The 18,804-nt window shown below is 44.0% G+C and overlaps 1 protein-coding gene across 2 annotated transcripts in view; it reads right to left on the bottom strand.

The window, feature by feature from the left end:
* The window catches only part of LOC131261135 (RNA-binding protein fusilli), a 78,731-nt gene that overhangs the window by 34,758 nt on the left and 25,169 nt on the right, over positions 1-18,804 (bottom strand). For both annotated transcript variants that reach the window (XM_058263061.1, XM_058263060.1), the window contains exon 3: positions 5,897-6,295. In XM_058263061.1, coding sequence (XP_058119044.1) covers positions 5,897-6,295 — 399 coding nt within the window. The remainder of the gene's footprint in view (positions 1-5,896; positions 6,296-18,804) is intronic.

Genomic DNA, 18,804 nt, shown 5'->3' with positions numbered 1-18,804 from the left:
TTTCACGAATGTATGAATAATTCTTATTCCAAACCGAAGACTTCTTCTTGGTTGAACCCGTTAATTTCTATTAAGATCCGATGACCTCTTCTTTGGTTGAACCCGTTAATTTCTATTAAGATCCGATGACCTCTTCTTTGGTTGAGCCCCCATGTAAGGTTTAAGGGTTTAGCTTCTTTATTCTATAAACCTCTTCCTTTAAACTCTGACTTAAAACTGCCTCTACTACTGCTCGTTACTCCTTTTTATATCCTACTGTTTAATCTTTCCATGTCTACTCGATTGCTTTGCTACTGTTTAATCTTTCCATGTCTACTCGATTGCCCTAACTCACATAGATTAGGAGCAGTGGAAGTAACAAACAAAAAGTATCAAGCAAATGTTATTTTATCTACAACCACTCAAACCACTCCAAGCACCTGTCTTGGTTCGGACTATTTCAAACGCACATTCGAGTATAAGAACTAATATTTTTAATTAAAATCAAATTGAATGAAGTTGAATCATCTAAGCAATGTATAACAAACCTCAAATCCGGTATTAATTTAAGGATTAAACTTTACGTTTGAATTAATCCTCACGTAAGATAAACCCAAACGGCATAAACTAAAAAGGAGAATGAACTATTGGTTATTTTTGGGGCCTGGAAGTTATTACCCTGCATTTCAGAGGTAAACTACTTTTGGCTTACCACTAGGAAACCACCTTGACCATGAATCCCACGGTTCCGATGTGTACGATAAATCTTTTACCTCATCATGACACCAGAGATATGTTGTACTAGTTATGCACACCTCATTGCAGTGAAAGTACACCCCGGTAAGTCCCAATTGATACCACAAGCTTCACACGGAGATAATAAAATAAAAAGGATGATCAATACAAGTTATACTTGAGTTGTACAGCTCGATTTACACGGGAAAGAAAAGAAAAAAAAACAGTTTCCAAAATGAACCGCTCCAAGGAACTTGTGAGGAACAGGAAAAGAGCAACAAACATATCCGCGTCAGACTTCCTTTCACTTTCGAAAGTAAATAAAACCCCAACAGCGAGTGTGTCCTCGTGGGCCAATTATGCTAGGAAACCGCTTTCCGTGTAGCCCCTGCGCGCGAAGGACATTGTAAGATCCATTAAGATATTCAAAATCATCAATTGACTTCATTGACATAAAGGAAGCATAAAAGAAAGATCGATTATTCTTTGCGGTGGTCTTGGAAGGGGTTCCGTAGCTAGGTCCGTTGTAAAAGGGATCGACGAGAAGGCCACATAATTCCTGAAGTCCACTGTCAAGGATTTCCCAAAAATAACTGAGCAAAACGCAACGCCGAACGGCAACAGAACAGGAAAAGCGACACAAAACCAGTACATCTTGTTTATGGTCGATGGTGCAGCAACAGCGTGTAAAATGATCACGTCGAACCACTGGTTAAGTAAAATCGCTCTCCCAAGGGGAAAAATAATGAAAGAAGCAAAATTAAAAACCTTCATCCAGCGCGGTCTTGGACACCTCTCCTCTCTATTTCCCGGTCCCCAAGTGCAACGACAGATGCAATTATCTGTCATTACCGATCGGCCACATATGCAAGATATCCCTATCCCCCCCCGTATCTCTCATTCGCCAACGTTCTCGCGCGCAGAGGCCAAAGGGGAAGAGCAATTGTGCAAGTGCCACCACGCTCGTGTTGACATTTGCTCGTTCGCCCTCGAAAAGATGGGATATTGACAAAGTTGGAGGCCGAAGTCCAACCGCCTCTGCCCGCCCGTCCGTGCATCGTCGTGAGGGCTGGAGATAAATTAGCCGGAGGTCTGGGAGGCCTATATCTGTGAGCTGACCCGGTGTGCGCACTCTAAGAATTATGCATCTAGCATTGGCCACCGAAGTGAGACAGTGGGGAGCCTACATCGCAACGCCCCGGAGGTGAAAGGTGCACACACTTGATGGTGGGTTATTAGTTTCAACTGATTTTTCACTGATGCTTAATTCCCACAAGGGATATCATCGGGTCGTGTCACCCAATCAGTTCTCGGTTGGGAGAGTTTTTCACCATCGCATACAATAAAAGGGGGCCAGTGATCTTTGTGCACTTGTTCTACTTGCGAACTTGCTTAAAGGGCAGGCCAAGTATTCAGGTGTTTCTTTTTAACAAATTCTTTGGAAACGTCAATCCAAAACGGCTTGTTGCCTTTCCCTCCAGATGCACCTGAGATGTAATGTCAACAGGTTAGGATCTGAATGACCCAACTCGGTGGAGTACATGGGGAGTAGTACTCCCCGCCTCCCGGAATTATCGTCTGTAGAATCAGCATAATGGAGTCCCTTTTTAATAAAAGCGACACGGCAACACAAAAAAAAGAAAATGGCTGCCATAATCACATGCGCGTCAGAAAGCGAACACCGCACACAACAGGTGATCAACTGCTGCCGTTGCTGCTACGGCGTACGTCCTAACCCAGCTCCACCAAGAGGCCAAAGGCTGGCATCTTAATGAGCATTAATTAACGCCCTGCTATGCGCCACCATCGAATGGGTTTTAGTCGCGGCACATCGCATTCGAAACACTCACACGAAACACCCTGTAGCCGAGATCCGCGCAACAGGTTCCCTCCTCTCCCTTTCTCGGTCGTTTTCGTCGGATCGGAAAAATCATAAATTAACCCACGGATTGATTGGGTTGCACGTTGGAAAGGGGAGGAAAAAAGTCCAACACGGACCCCGGGCGAATGAGCTCCCGGCTGTACGGCTACATTGGGGAACTTCGAATTCTCGAACCGTAACCGGGACGATCCATCCATCAATCGTGCGCGGTTGATGGTGCTCCCTCTGCCAGCAGGAGCAACGAGTGGCGGGGGGGGGGAAAGGAGTGAATCTTAAGACACCGGAACGGGCAGTGAGAGTTCGTTCCGATCGTCAGGTTCGCTGGTTTGTGGCTCGAGAGGCTCACGAGCGGGCGCGCTCTAACAGAAGCGATTAGTGCGATCGATGAAATGCAGGTCAGCAATTCGAGACGTTGCGAAATCCTCTAGTTCCAGGCAGAAGAATTTAAAGTGAGCATCTTTTCCAATGCGTGGGGAGAGTGAAACAATGAGAATGGTGATTCTATATACTTGTAACAAAGCTAACTTATCGAATAATATTCCAGATTACGAGTCTAAACTAAAAAACTACCCAGATTAGATCATCCTACATATGAAATGTTAAAATACAGGTAGATACTTCGATTTATTCAAAGGCTGAACGATGTAAAGCTCAAATTGAAAATCAGGATACTGTTTTTCTCTCATAAAGTGCATGTACTTACAACAGACCAACGTCGTACGATCCAAATCCCACGATTAGTCAAATTAAAACAACTGTCATTTAGATACCTCGCAACTTCCTTCTCACTTTCCACCTTGATGAGGCAACGCACACCGTTCGATCCGTCATGTGAAGCGTTTAACAGCACAAACCAGCTGTAAACTGTCCCGTCCGTTCGAACACTGCGTATCCCAAGTATGAAGGAAGAACCAACGATGAAGGAGGACTGCGAGAGATCTCAATGAGATCGCAATTTTGCGTTTCGTCCGTACAAGGGTTTCCGGTCCTCCGACCCGCTGCTTGCTGAGGGGACAACTCGTTTGCTGCAAACTGGATTAATTGAGACCCAGTTATTCACGTTCGACAGTCGAGATATACCTGGGGCTACCAGAGGAGGGACTGTTTTTCCCGGTCAACCGTGTAACGATGGAGGAGATTCGCACACACACACACACAAGATGCAGTGGAACTGTCATCGCCATCATCAGGCGGCACCGACCATATCGTTGGCAATGTGTATCGATTAAATAATAACAAAATCAGCAAATGAGCCTTACGATAGACCTGACGCACGAACCGTGGGCCATCAACAAAAAGGGCGGGAAGGGGGGAGCGATTTCCTAGGGCCCTCTGTGATGCAAACCCACCCTGACAGGTTGCAATGCTAAACGCGAATCCGAGCGTAAAGCGATCGATCAATGTAGCGTTTGGAGGCAGCATTTGGACATTGGCAACGCTCCACCCATATGGAACGAATGAGAAGACCAGTTCATGCGAGTTGGAGCAAGCAGCCGCAGCAAGGTTGAGTTTACCCCGCCGTAAGTTTTTCCTTTTCAAGAGGATGCAGCAGCAGGGGAAAAGTGCCCCCAAATAGTGGATCAATCGGCGGCGAAGGCGAAGGACTTGATCTGGTCTCACCCACTTCGGCTAATCTAGGCTAATCTCTCGCGCGCGCGCACCTCGATGGTGCCTTGTAAAGTGGATCCCCAAGACAACGCTGCACCTTCGGCAGATCAAACGACGCATCTCTTGGACGCGGTGGACTGTAAACAGTGACGTCGGGACTTATCTAGACGGGCAGCGTTATTGCATTAGAGGAGGGTATGCTTTTCCAAATGGACAAGTATGAAACCTATCTTAATCGCTTCTTAAGCCAATCAGAGTGAACGCTTGGGAACTGAAACACATCCCGCGGTATCTCATCGCGCGTAGGCAACTGCACATCCGACTAGAGTGTCATTTTTCAAAGTCTGTGACAAGCTGGACAAGGGCACGATAGCGAATCGGAAAGAAAGACTTGATACATAATTGAGCCACACGAACGGAAGACATTTTTACGGGAACACGGGAAGACGCCAGATTGTTGGTTGCAAAACAGAAACCAAACCAGTTCCTGCTGGGACTAGTTCCACATCTCAAATGGAGCATCTCCCTTCCAGCAGGAGGAATATGTTAGAATAACAAACTGGTGTAAACAACGGACATATCATGGCCCAGTGGTATGGCCCAAACATCTTCCCAAACCGGCTGCATTAACGGAAAGTTCCACACAAACACGCGACAACAGCGACGAGATGCAAATCCCGTCGACCCCAAATGGTTCAACACACACGCGGTACACGCACATACACAAGGTATGGTAATATATTAATCTAGAAAAACTGACAAACATGCGATCCGGGATATCTGCATCTGAAAGGAACACAGAAAACCCGTCGCGAGGGTACCATTTCCTAGGTAAATGTTTTATGTACCTCACAGGACGCAAGCAATGGCATTCGCGAAACTTGCACAGGGAGGCGAAGTTAATTATAAAGCAAAAAAGAAGTACAAATATACTTCAAACAGTAACCTTGATAATCGTTATCATGGGGTTACTTGAGTGACATGACCCGAACCTGCTTTCTGCGGCGTACCAGACCGAACCCTGGACAACCTTGTCCCGATATACAACTCCCGCGTGTTTGTGGTGCAGAAGGAAGTTCAGGTCCACTGGACCTATTCAGCAGGACCAGTCCTCCAATGCTACCCGGAGCTAGTTTAGCTGTGTCTCTGCCGCCCCGGTGAACCACACCGCTGGGGAGCCAAACTTCTTCTGGCGGCGTCCGTGCATAATTGGACTAATCATGGTTGCAACTTTTTTGCAGCTTGACACAGCAATCAAACGCTATTTAGCTGGATTTGTGCCGCTGCAAGGTTCTTTTTTGCTGCAGGGCCTTGACGTTTTTTTTTTTAGCAACATTGCGCCACCCCGCGCAAGATGTTTAGACAAATAGTCGAACCCCACTGGGTTCGGATACGAACCCGTCTGCGAACGAACGGTTCACCTTCGGGTTTTTAGAGCACAAGACGAAAGTGTCCCACCGAGTCCTTGCAGCCCAATGTTCCGCTTGGCTGGGCAGCAGGTTGCTTAACACATGTTGCCTCTGAAGACTTCCCCGCGGGAGCCCGCGAGAGCTCGGAGCTCGGTGGATGGTGCAAGCGCCTTCCTCCCCGGGGAGAAAAACGGCATTTATCTCCATCTCGACTCTACTCTACGCGGAGTTCAATCGCTCCTCCTCCTCCTCCCCCAGAGGATGCGCCGCGGCAGCAACTGACCTGTTGGATTACTTCCTCCAGGGGACGCCCGTTGGTCTGCACCAGCGTCTCGATGGCCGGTATCTCCTGCGTTATTGCACATTCCGGTGGTGGTGGCGGCGCCTGCACGACACTCGTCGCCGCTGTCGAGCTGCCCGATGGGGAATCAACTCCAATCGTGGTCCCCGCGACGGCCACGAGCTCGGTGGACCCTTCGGTTGTTGCTGTCGGCGTGGTGTTACCGCAGGTAATAATGTTGCTACTGGTGATGCTGCCGGATACACTGCTGGGCGTGCCGGCAATAGCGCCGATGCTGCTGGTGGTGCCATTGGTGCTGGTGATGCTGCTGCTGCTGCTCGTTGACTCGGTGCGGAACGTCGAATGTGCTGGCCGGACTAGATACTGCTTTGCGCCAATTATCTGGAAGAAAGGCAGCGAGAAAATGGGTGGAAAATCAGTGCTGGATGCTCGGACTGAAACGCAAGGGCCAGAGAGCGCTTAAAGGGGGCACACGGAAACCCGCACAAGCGCACATATACACTTTTAAAGCTAAGTTGCCGTAATTTGGTTCTTGTACAAGGTGCAGCTGTTGTGCACGCTCGTGTATGCTAATCATCGCCCATCGATTTGAGTGGTGCAACGTACACGCACGCACCGCGCCGTAGCAATGGGAAGCAAATGCGTCCGCGGTGCGTACGAAACGTTACACAACGGATAACAAGATAACACACACTAGGCAAGGCCTTCATATGAACAAAACATGACCCCATATTTTGGCTTTGGAGAATCTAACACAAGAAATGAAGGGTTATGGATGGTAATTTTCATCGGGTCCCAATAATTTGGGTAATCTGTTACGCTAAGTTCGCGGGTTCTCCAAAGTACTGATCATCTGTAAAATGTTACGTTAAACGTTTTGAGATCCAAAAATCAAATGAGAGCAACTCTTCACTAATGTAGAGCAAGCTCTGCTATGGCTGTAAACTACTATCATTTTTCATAAAATAATATGATTTTAAACATTCTATATATCAGGACATAGTAGAGTATTATTTTTAATCTTTGAATAACTCACTTATATTTCTTTTTCATAGTTACCAACATCTTTACAAAAGAAAAATATTATCAAAAACACTATAGAACAATCTTCGATAAATAATAGTCAATATAAAGATAGTCTAGTAAAGTTTAGTTGCTTTTCTTTTCCAAGTAATCTAAGTTAGTTCAACAATTTGCCAATTATTTTCAATTTTTCTTAGTTTGTTTACTGTTTTCAAAAACCATCAGTTAAACGCTCATGCCGACATTCTTGTACTCAATTTAGTTTCCGAACTGTGCAGTGTTCTTAACAAACACATATGATGCTTTAGCACATTGTCGATGCAACATTCTGTGAATAAATTGAAAAAAAAATATCCTTATTCTACAATGTACATTGCAACATTGTCGCGTTTCCACTCGCAAAGGTCTATTGATGAACACCATTCTAGGGGTGTGATATTCCATCGGACGCATTTTACGCCCGTCAAAATATATGCGGCTTTATTCTACAATCTTGTCCGTGCACACATATTTAGCGTTGCGGTGAACTGTGTATGTTTTACAAAGTGAATGGGAAAATGCACCAACGGGTGGTGGGTGGGGGGGATTGGTGGTTTTGATTTGCCGCCCTGCTGCAATGCAATTGTTCGTTAGTTTTGCTTCATTTTCCCTTTTTTCGCCCGCAGTCAAACAAGTAAACAGTTTGTATTTTGTCGGCAGCAAACATTTGTAGTTCTCACGGCGCTGCGGAATCTCGCCACTTCGGATTACATGCGCACTCGTCTTGACGGTTGAGTTTTTCGCATAGCATTTGAAGACAGTTCGGAAAGGGCTTGTTTTCTCTTGGACACACATGACAAATTTAATTAAATCTTCCGCAGAGCAAATGTCATCCTTTTAGAGCGAAAACTGTGCAACAAGGGTAACAATAAGGTTTTAAATGTCAAACTACGAAAGTCTTTTCGACCATAAAGACATGTTTTAGTCGCAAGTTTTGTTATATCTCACTCTTGCAAAAATGTGTACCGCAATCAGAGAGACTAATTCTGACTCGACGATTCACTCGTCAAATAGCGTGAAATACTCGTTTTGTATTCGAAAACTCGTTCTGTCAACTGGTTGTAAACGATAACCGGAGAATGTTCCTTTAAATGTCCAAATAAGTTTATCTAAAACAAATTGAAGACATTCCCTTTTTATCTCAATAGGATATAAAACGCTTAAGCACATCCAAAAACAGGAAATATTATTCCTAAAACATCTAACAAGAGTCACGAACAAAAAAAACATACGACGCATGGTAGAACATTCCGTTTTCTAACCGCCAATGAAGTTAGACGAAACGCCACAAAACAAAGTGATTTAGCACCGATCAATTTGTGTCAATAGCCCATTCTACTGAAGGGCCAACACACATCGCGCTTAAAGTTGGTGGAGAAGGGTCCGACGACGCGATGTTGTGTTGTATGATTATGGGCACTTATCTCATGCGCATACAATGCGCGCTTTAGGTGCGTTCATTTTCTGTGAGACCTTTTTTTTGTGTAGCTCGAGAGAACAAACTACCGGCAATAACCATTAGCTCTCGGTAAGGTTTGCTACCTAATCCGGGGGGCTGGCTCCTGGTTGGTTCGAGAGTGCATTGAAAAGTGCCCGTCTGCGGTTGCAAAATATGCAACCGGATAGAAGAATGAAGCACCCTTTCGATGACCTCTGGAGTGCGCTAAGTGCATTGGATGAAGGGTAAGCCACACGCGCCTCTGTTCTCTACCTGCTTCAGTTTAGAAAATTATTCGAGAAGGAATTAATTTTTAACATCAGTAATATTTTCTAAGATTGCCCCAAAAACATTTTGTGTTTGAGTGACTACGTCGTTACAATATTGCATTTTTAGAACTACAGAACGCAGATTGTTGTGACTGTTATTCCCGGAAGTTGTTTTCAACCTGTTGACACCCTCTTCCCTTTCCGATACAAGTGAGGAAAAAAATCCCCCTTAAGAAACCGATCGTGACGCGCCCCGCGAGCTAATTATGATGAACACTGTTCGCGTCGCATCCTAAACGCCGCCGTATGGAGATATTGTTAAAAAGAGATTAAGAGCCTCCTCCGGTTGGCGCCATAATAATAATCGCTCATCTTGCGCCGCGCGCGGCGCTCTAATTGACGTTTGCGCATAATCACTGCGCACGATGATTACAGATCTTCCCTCCCTCCCTCCCAGCAAAGCGAACATCCGCCTGCCCCTCCCCACCCCGATTGGCCTTTCCGCTCTCTAAATCCGTTACCGTCATTGCGAAGCGATATGATTTCCCAAACATTATTCCTACCCCGAGTCACCCCGTGTGGAGGAGAGGGTGTCATCTTCGTCGGTTTGCAACACAATTTTTTTTTTGTAATTTCCTCTATCACCCTTTGCCCTTCCTTTTACGTGTTAATACTCTTCCTGTCTGAGGATGCACTTCCTTCTGCACAGCTTGGTTTGTTATTATACCGACTGACGTTATGCTACAGATTTCAATCATTGGCTTATTTTAAAACTAACGGCCTTTTTTACAAAAATAGAACTGTTTCAATGTAAAAAAAATACGAATCCGTCCTGTAAGCACCTGTATGTGTACGCCAATCAATCCTCGGAGTGATCGCGCAATTGCCATCCATCCCAAGCCCAAGGCAGTTAAACGTGGACGCGACGATCGAATGGATGGTAATTACATTTTTAGCCAACGAACCCACGATCGGACGGACGGGCACACCGGAGGGGGTAAAGATTGTAACATTTTCTCCTTTTTTTTAACAAAAAAAAACCCCGTGCTCTCTATTTATGCAACATCATCTAAGCAACAGAGAGGAAAAAACTAACGACACAAAAAAGAAGCTCATAGTATCGAACAGCGAATCTCATCTCGGAAAACGCAATCACTGCAACTGAATGCATATGGCGACCGCCGATGATGATGAACCTCTGACTCCCCCACCCCCCTTGCTCCCCCCTGGGAGGTGGTCTGCGGTGGCCAAAGGTCTGATTAGCTCTGCTTTGAACCGCAAAACGTATCTTCCGGTTGTGTTGTTATCCAGCCCGTATGTAGAGCTCGGTTTCTATTTTTTGCATTCCTCCTCGTTGATTGTTGGTGCATGCATTTTTTTTCCCTCTATTCTCCTGCACTTCTTACACCTGCGTCTATTATGCCCAGATTAACTTTGTTCCGGACACTGTTGACCGATAGAAGAAAAAAAATGAAATCAAATTATTCCGTCGTCCGAATGGTCGCGCGCGTTCCTATTAAAAATGATGAATCTTACAAAATAAACCTCCCCCCCTCCCAGCAATTGGCACGAGGCACGATTTAACTGTACTATTCCTCTTTTTTTCCCGGTGCAAGTGTGGTGGTGGTGGATGATGGTGCACAGCGCAGTAAGGATCGCGATTGTTGCACGCACGATGCAAAACGCGGCGACGATGACGATGACGGAAAAAGCACAATCAAGAAAGATAATCCACTTGTTGTCTCGAGTAGCGTTAGTTTTTGCCTTTCCTTCAATTATTGGCGTTATTTGTGCTAAACTTATGCAAAAAGTTCGTCGCATCTGAATCGATTTTTGCATCGGTTCCTCGATTGACCTGCCGTTGAAGTCTCCCATGAAAGCAATAATAAAAACGAGAAAAAATGAATACACCCGTGCTCAACATTTGTTATCATTTATATGTACAAGAAATAGTCTAATTAAACAGTATTTTCCTTCTAGCACACAAACGACACATCGATGATTGGATGTTGAATGTTCAAACATACTTTTCTAGAAGCTTACAGGAACTCAGGGCCCTCCTCCTTGATAAAACTGATCATACTCTCGCCACTCCACTCGACCTTTTGCACTTGCCATGGAGATCACAAATCTGCTTTAATCATACACCGGACCTCATATGAAACCGGTTGGCAGCATTGGAAAATATAACCTGTACGTGTGTATTGTTCAACCCAGCCCATCCCGCACGTGTGCAGCAAAGAGGTCGCTGTTATGACTTGGTTACGCTGCTGATTGATGGTGCTGACACCCAATAAAATCCGACCGCTCTCGCGGAGAACGAGAATGCTTTTCATTCGTGGCTTGAGTGGCAATAAATAATGCGTTCCCCGATTAAATGACCACCAACGTCCAGCGGTGGTAATTAGTACACGACCGTTACTTAAAAAAAAGGAAAGAAGGGCGCGAGCCGAATGGAACAGGTGCGGCATTAATAGTGCGTAGTTTTTCTAAGAATTGCACGCATACTAATTGGTTCGCAAACGGTTTAAGAACGAGTAACATGAATATTTACCTAATTTTAATTATTAAAAACTCACAAAAAGAAGCAAAGAAATAAACAATATTTCTTAAAAAATACTTCACATCGCTTATAAGCTCGTTCAAATCCTCCGCAGAAAGACTTGCTTCGGACAACAAGCGACGAACGCACTCGAACTATTTGTTTCAACGAACAACCTTCCAAACGGTAGCGTGGTTTAATTTAATGAGGTACCTTCACGCAGTAAACCACTTTATTTAACTTGCTCTTTCTTTCTGTGTTTGCAACCCTACAGCAACATGTTGAAGATGCGATGCTATCGTGATCTACTGCCGACCGGATCGGTCGAACAATGCAACTTGTGATGCTTCTAATTCCTCCCGATTAGCGTTTTTGGAGGAAAAACGATCCGGCATAAGCCGGAGGTCTTGTGGCAAAGTGCACTGGCTGTTTGACGGTTCGCCAAGAGAAATCATTATTTGCACACCCATTAGGGGCACCCTTTGGCAACCATCACAACATCGCATTCTACTGCGGGAGATTCGAACGTTCCGAATGCTAATGATGAGCGGGGGGGAGAGCGGTATTGTTGGATCAAGACCACGGAGGTGAGGTGCAAAAATATTGGCGTGGCGAAGGAAACGTTGAAGTCCGACTTTTCCGAGCCTTCACACAGCTCGGCACGTCACGCTAGTGTGCGCGGCCCTTTGACATGCCACGGCACATGCACCGGGTCCGATCCCGCCGGTGTGCGTGTGTGCCTCCGTGCCGCACGGGTCTTTCCAGTAAGGCGCACGCCACACCACCCTAAACGCAGCCACCCTTCCTCTTCAGCAGTGTGTGGCCCAAGCAACCACAAACTAGCTGGGGAAGGAAACTGTGTCGTGCGAAGGTAATTACACGGGCGAAGAGAGGTTACACGGAGCTGCTGTTTCGCGAGAGCAAGTGCAACGCACAAGCAGCGTGTTTGTGGTCGGTTTATGATTTTTCTGTTTTTCACGGTAACATTTTGTTCCCCAGAAATATGATCAAATATAACGAGGGAGCAAGAACGCGAGAACGTGATGGCGAATGTAAACGTTAGCTACTGCTGAAGCTGGCCATGGTACTTAAACTTCGCGGAGCTCCCATCCCAGCCGAGGCTTAAGTATTTGGAGAAGAATCGACGAGGGCACATTTATTTTTTTGTTTTCCACAATCTTTAGAGTATGAGACCTCTCGCTAGCAAATAAGCTAACAGAAAGGGGGGAAATTTGCAGAACACAACAGCAACAGCGAGGCGCAGTTGAGAAGCAACAAACAAACAACCGGAACCGCAGGAAAGCTCGAGAGATTCTACCAAGAGCTTGCGAAGAGAATCATTAACAAACAACGCAACCAAAAACTCGCAGTATTTGAAGAGGATTTTGTATGTTTCTTCTCTATTTGTATATTTTATTTCTTCTCTATCTGTATATTTTATTTATGATTGATTCTTATCATTTGTTGCTTTCTTTTATTTGTCTTGATTTTGTTTTGCTTATATGGCGAAATGATTCATTACAGAAACTCAGCGTTTCTCCAAATGCATGATCTGATTATATTTTAAGATAAATAACAAATTGCTAATCAATTAACGATTCTAAAATTTACGCCAAATGATATCAAAGTGAGGTTCTTGTTAGTCAAACCATACAAAAAACATTGCAATACATTTGTACCATGGAAGTATTGCCATGTTATAATAATTCCAATGGGAGAATCAAATGATATTCAATTCTGAATGTGTTTTTTTTCCAGCGTGAATCAAGTAAAATTCCGATGAGAAGAATTAATCACACTCCTTCACCAGTTCCCTTTTTTCCTCTCTCGCTTCTATGACAATTTCTCGATCTTTGCTCGTCAACCGTCGCCAACTGAGACGATCATTACGGTTGGGGACTTCAAATTGCAGGGTTGGTGTTACCACCAGTCGCTGCTTCCGGTACGTCATTATCCGGCGGGGGTTTGTGTCGTTTTGCGCTGCTACACCGGTACAAAAACAACAACGAACACACCAGAGGCTCGGTTCACCTGCACCAACAAGCGTCACACACAACCCGTGGCCCAAACTTATGATTATTCCACATGTAACGGTGGCAGGCAATAAAGGAGTTCCTGCAATAAAACAGTGTAGAGCAACTTCTTCTGTGTCTTACAACAATAACGCGGTACAATCATAACAAGTATAGAAATACTTACGAATGTGCTCAGTTGAGGCAACCTTTCAAAACAAAGATGAGTAAGTTTATCAACCTGTATGAAGGCATTTAATGCACAGTAAGCATTGAAACATAAAGCTTAAAAACCGCTTTATCAATGGTAGAAAACATTTCAAATACTGACCGAAAACAATCTTAAAACGAGGATCATAACAACTCAATTCCGCAACTCTAGCAATGAAGTAATCCAGACCTCCTTCTCGTTCGAACGAAATGGAGCATTCGTAGGCCGGGCTGAAATGAAGTCGTAACAGAAACTATGCTGCATTGCATACTTCTCACAGCCATACCCTGACTGCGCGCGTGTCACTGTATGATTATCCTTCCTTTACCACTTTGGAACGCGAAACGCGAAGTGGAGTAATCCATTATCAAACTAACGAATGCGACCACGATTATTTAATCAAAGTGGTGCACCAATGTGAAGATACCATTTCAAAATGGTAGATAACGAGTGAAGGTCTATGAAAACAATTGTAGGGATAAAAGATAAACTTTAATGAGGAAACCTTTTAAGGCAACCTTATTTAAAATTATGTTTAGATTCTTTGCAATGCTTCAACTATACATTGCTTTTAAACATTGGTAGCCTTTTTTCCATCATGATCGTGATGCTATTTTCATTCCATTTTCTCACAAAGAAAAAGACACATTCAATCACCGACAAATGGTCGGTTTTGTAGAATTGCATGTACCATACTGCTATTACCAAGTGCATTACGCAAACGCATCATCCATCGCAGATCGGTGCAAGGGATAATATACATATTTGCCTCGAACATTCATCAACGAATGTAGCCTTTTTCTTCACCGTTGCAAGATCACAATTTCACTCTTTGCTTCTTTTTTCTGTACCACTACCTTTTCTCTCTCTCACTGTCTTTAGCTCTTCATCCTTCTGTTTCACCGGTGGAAAGTGGGTACAAAGTGCGAGCGCCATCGGGGCAACATTATGCTACGAAAGATGAAACGCTCAACACACGCACGCACGCACGGAGGCGCACTTATCCGGAAGCGTTTCGAATAAATGATCGCCAAGAGGGGGAAAAATGGAAAAATAAAGAGCGAAAAGCTGAAACTGCATCGAAACCGAAATTAGAGCACACCCGCTTTAAAACGTGCCACCTCCCTTAGAGGTTGGTTTAGCAGCACATTTTCCACCACACCCATACTAGTACACACTGAACCAATAGACGCTCCGGCACGTGGCATTCGACCCATTCGGAAAAACGGGCCCGAAGGGCACGCGATGCAACGGTGAAAGTGATTTTAATTGTTTCTTGCTCTCGTTTATCGCCCCAGAGGAGGAAAATATTGAAGATGAAAAAAAACGAGGAAACCTCCCAATGGGGAAGAAGGGCGGTTTCGATTACGGCATCATTTGTAAAAGAGATGCACGAGAGATGCGCGACTTGGAGGTAATTTTCCACCTCCCGAAGAGAACGCACAGAGGATGAGGCAAATTCCGCCGGTAGCGAACGATTTTCCCATTATCGCTAATTTATCCCTCCCGAAGGCAGGGGGTGGCGCTTTTCATTCCGCCGAAGGCGTCAACTTTATTTCAAGCTAAGGTTGAGGTAGCCACGGACTGAACGTTGAAGGCAGATATGAAAAGCGAGGAACAGCATAATTGGTAGTCCTTTTCCCCGGCGGAATAGAGTCCTCAAACGAGCCAAGCACTAACCCTCGAGTGTTTGCGACATAACAGCCCTTTACTCTGTATCCATTTAAAGGGAGGATTATTAAATCACCCGAGTGTGCCTTCTCCGGCTCGCTTTGAGCGTAAACAAGGCTGGATGGGAAAAATTTGCAGACAAACAAGAAACCATCGTTGTGTATTTTTCAATCTACACCAGGGCTGAAATTTGTCAATCGAATTCGATGGAGCCCAATTTCAGTAAGCCACACAAATAGTGGGCCTGTTTTTAATCCCAATCCCCAACCTCTGTGACGAATTGGCGACGTCTTTTGCATTTATTATTGATCATCATCTTCTTGAAAAGAAAACCCGCTGAAAGGTTTGAACAAAAACCGAGCACCCCAACGGACCAAAAGTCGGGTCCCATCGAAACCCCCGGTGATGATTGGCTTGTGGAGCAGCAGCAGCAGCATAACCAATTGCCAACAGCCATTGTTTGGCTATGAGAGGATAATTTTTCATCCCTGTCCGCGTCCAAACCACAAACAAACATTGGCCGCCGCGGGGTGCATAAGAATGTTGCGCGCGTTTATTAAATGCCACCGCCGCGCCATAGACCGGTGGCAATGAAAAATAGGCAAATTAACCATTTGATTCGCCAGCTTTGTTTGACGTTTCTATTAGCAAACCTCAACGCGAGAAAGCTGAACAGCAAATATATTTGCCAAAGCGAGTAGGAAAACATTATTAATGTGGATAGAAAATTAACTAATTTCTAAATGACGGATTGGAGATACAAATAGCTGTGTTGACTGTAGTTCAAAGATTTACAAACGAATCAAGGTTTCACACATCTCACTGGAGTAATAAAATAGCACAATAATTATATTATTTATCATAACTCATATGGATAACGGATAGATACTCATATTTTTTATTTTTTACATTAACACGTTGACTGCCAAGCGTTTTTAGCACACTTTTTTAGAACAATCTTTTTTAATAAAATTTGCCTTAAACATTTATTAAACCAACGATTTTTGAAGGCTAAGCAAAAACTTAGCTTCTCAAAGAATTGACATAAAATATTCCTATAATTTTTATGTTGCATTTTCATTTATTTATAGATAAAAAAAAAATTATAACTTTTTAGAACTGTCACCCACTTTTGGGTGACATGGCAGTCAACGTGTTAAGGCGAGCAAAATGTTACAATTTTGCATTAAAATGGGACTAAATGAGAATAAAAAATTACTAAAAAATTAAAAATTGATTGATCAATTTAATGAACAATATAAACATTTCCTGAATTGTATCCAATTGGTTAGACTGTTGACAAGCTAAACAAAATAAGAGTTAGCAATCAATTGCGATGTTTTATAGGCAATCTACCAGACCATTTGACTACAATAAAAATCTTTCGGTTTATAAATTTCATATTTTCAAACAACACTTTATACAAAATTTTCTTACTACCATAACCAACTCTATCTGGCTATCAGAACCAACACATCGCACAACAATCGGTTAATATCTCGTCGAAAAGATCACTGATTTAACGGAAGCGAAACGTCAATAAAAATGAAACCCCAAATCGCTAAAACCAAAATTTTCGACTTATTTGGCTAAGCTTGCAAATGAGAAAGTTGTCCTCGATTAATCTCAATTTGGGGTATTACAATATAAAAATCCCTCCCCTCCGCTACCCTTCAAATTCTTCTTCCGATCGGATTTCGTCCGAGCTAAAACGACCGATTGAAATCCACCAGCTGCACCATAAAACGGTGGAAACGGTAAGAAAATTGGACACCGTCCGTAACACGTCGCGCCAACGGGAAAATCGACCATCATTCTCTGGTTGCTTTTCCAACAAAGCCCCCCCTCCTCCTTGTGCCACAACACAATTCGCGGATTTTAGAAAGCAAGAGTGAGAGAAGCGGGATCAATATAATCCAAACCAAAACACGGAGGGAGGGGGGTTTTCCCGCAAATGGGAGGAAGGTGGTGGCGGTTGCTGCTGGCGGAGATCGATGCCAGTTAATTTTACTGTGCCAAAAAATGGTGCATTGCACAACACAGCATCGGCTCGAAAGGAAAAGGCATCGGCGTCGAGGAGCATTTCCAAAATCCAAGAGCCTGTCTCATCGATTGCAACCGAAATCGCTTTTTCCATGAAAATTTGACTGTTTTTTTTAATTCACTGTAAACAAAAATTACTACCAAAAGAGGCACGCAGAGTGGGCAAGTGGCAGCAGAAGTGACGATATTTTTCGTTTTCACATTTGTTTTCCTTCTCGGGTGGCGTGCATTCGCGTCCAGCTGCATCCACCGCACGGGGCTGAGAAAACGGGGCAATTATGAGCCACAGCACAACAGTACGAGCGAAGGGCAGCAGGTGGTGGTGCAAAGGAAGGAGGAAAATGGGCTTCCAAGGAAAGGGTGGAAAAAATTGCATCAACCGCGAAATCGCTTTCAAAGCAATCAATCGCACCAAGCAAGAAGAAAACGCGACCGAGAGAGCGCTGCCGTGACCGGCTCTCCGATTGCATTTCGCTAATCGATGCCGTCCCTATATTCATTAAACACCGTGTTTGGGTATGCAATGGCACACACACACATTGCCGTGAAAAATCGACCCACCGTTCAATGGAGCATATTTCACAAACCAAAACATTAATTATGCTCACAAGCTTTACTTTGTTTGGGAGGGACTGTTGTCCTCGTGAAATTGGATGCATTTTCATTTTCCTTAGATTATGAGACTGCTTAACACGTTGACTGCCATATCACCCAAAAGTGGGTGATAGTTCTAAAAAGTTCTAAAAAGTTTTTTATCCATAAATAAATGAAAATGCAACATAAAAATTATAGTAATATTTTATGTCCATTCTTTGAGAAGCTAAGTTTTTGCTTAGCCTTCAAAAATCGTTGGTTTAATAAATGTTTTAAGCAAATTTTATTTAAAAAAAATGTTCTAAAAAAGTGTGCTAAAAACGCTTGGCAGTCAACGTGTTAATTCCGTTTTATTTTTCACCCTATGACTGCCAAGTGTTTTTAAGAACTAATTTTAGAACAATTATTATTGAAAAAATTTCAAATTTTATTTTGTGTGTTTGTGAGAAAAGTTTCAAAATCTTAGCGATTTGATATTGCATACGCCTTTTCTCATAATCTCGTCCCACAGTCCGGTGGAATCAAGTATAAAGCGTCGTTTGGGAACATCGAAACGGTGGAAAATTACTTCGCCATCGCCAACAATCGCCCATCACAAAACAGACGCAATAAATCAATGTGCAAAATGTGAATGTGCAACCACCACTTCCACCGGTAGCCGGGGGGTGTGCAAGAAGGACGGGATAATCCCCGGTAGAATTAATTTGGGGTCGGAAGGTCGGAATGGTTGGAAACACGCGAGCGTTTGCTGTGGCCTCTTGGGTTCTACTCCGCAGTGCATCGGGGTAGAAATGCGAACCTCTGATTACTTACTGAAGCGCACTAATGATGGACTGAAGCGCTGGCTAATGATGACGCCACGAACAGAACACACTGCCAGGGAACGCTAATACGCGCTGCTCAAGGGGTATAAAGGTTAAATCTTGAAGGCATCCTCGTGTGGAAGCAGCGATCTTCAACTGTGCGTTCTTCGTTGAAATAAAACGATAAAAGATTCGAACAAGTAAAAACATTAACCATCTCAAATAATAATTAGAGTAACTAAAGA

This window comes from Anopheles coustani, chromosome 3 (assembly GCF_943734705.1).
Source record: "Anopheles coustani chromosome 3, idAnoCousDA_361_x.2, whole genome shotgun sequence".
NCBI classification, from domain to species: domain Eukaryota; kingdom Metazoa; phylum Arthropoda; class Insecta; order Diptera; family Culicidae; genus Anopheles; species Anopheles coustani.
The sequence above is the reverse complement of the archived record's forward strand: the minus strand, read 5'-3'. Positions and strand labels throughout refer to the sequence as shown.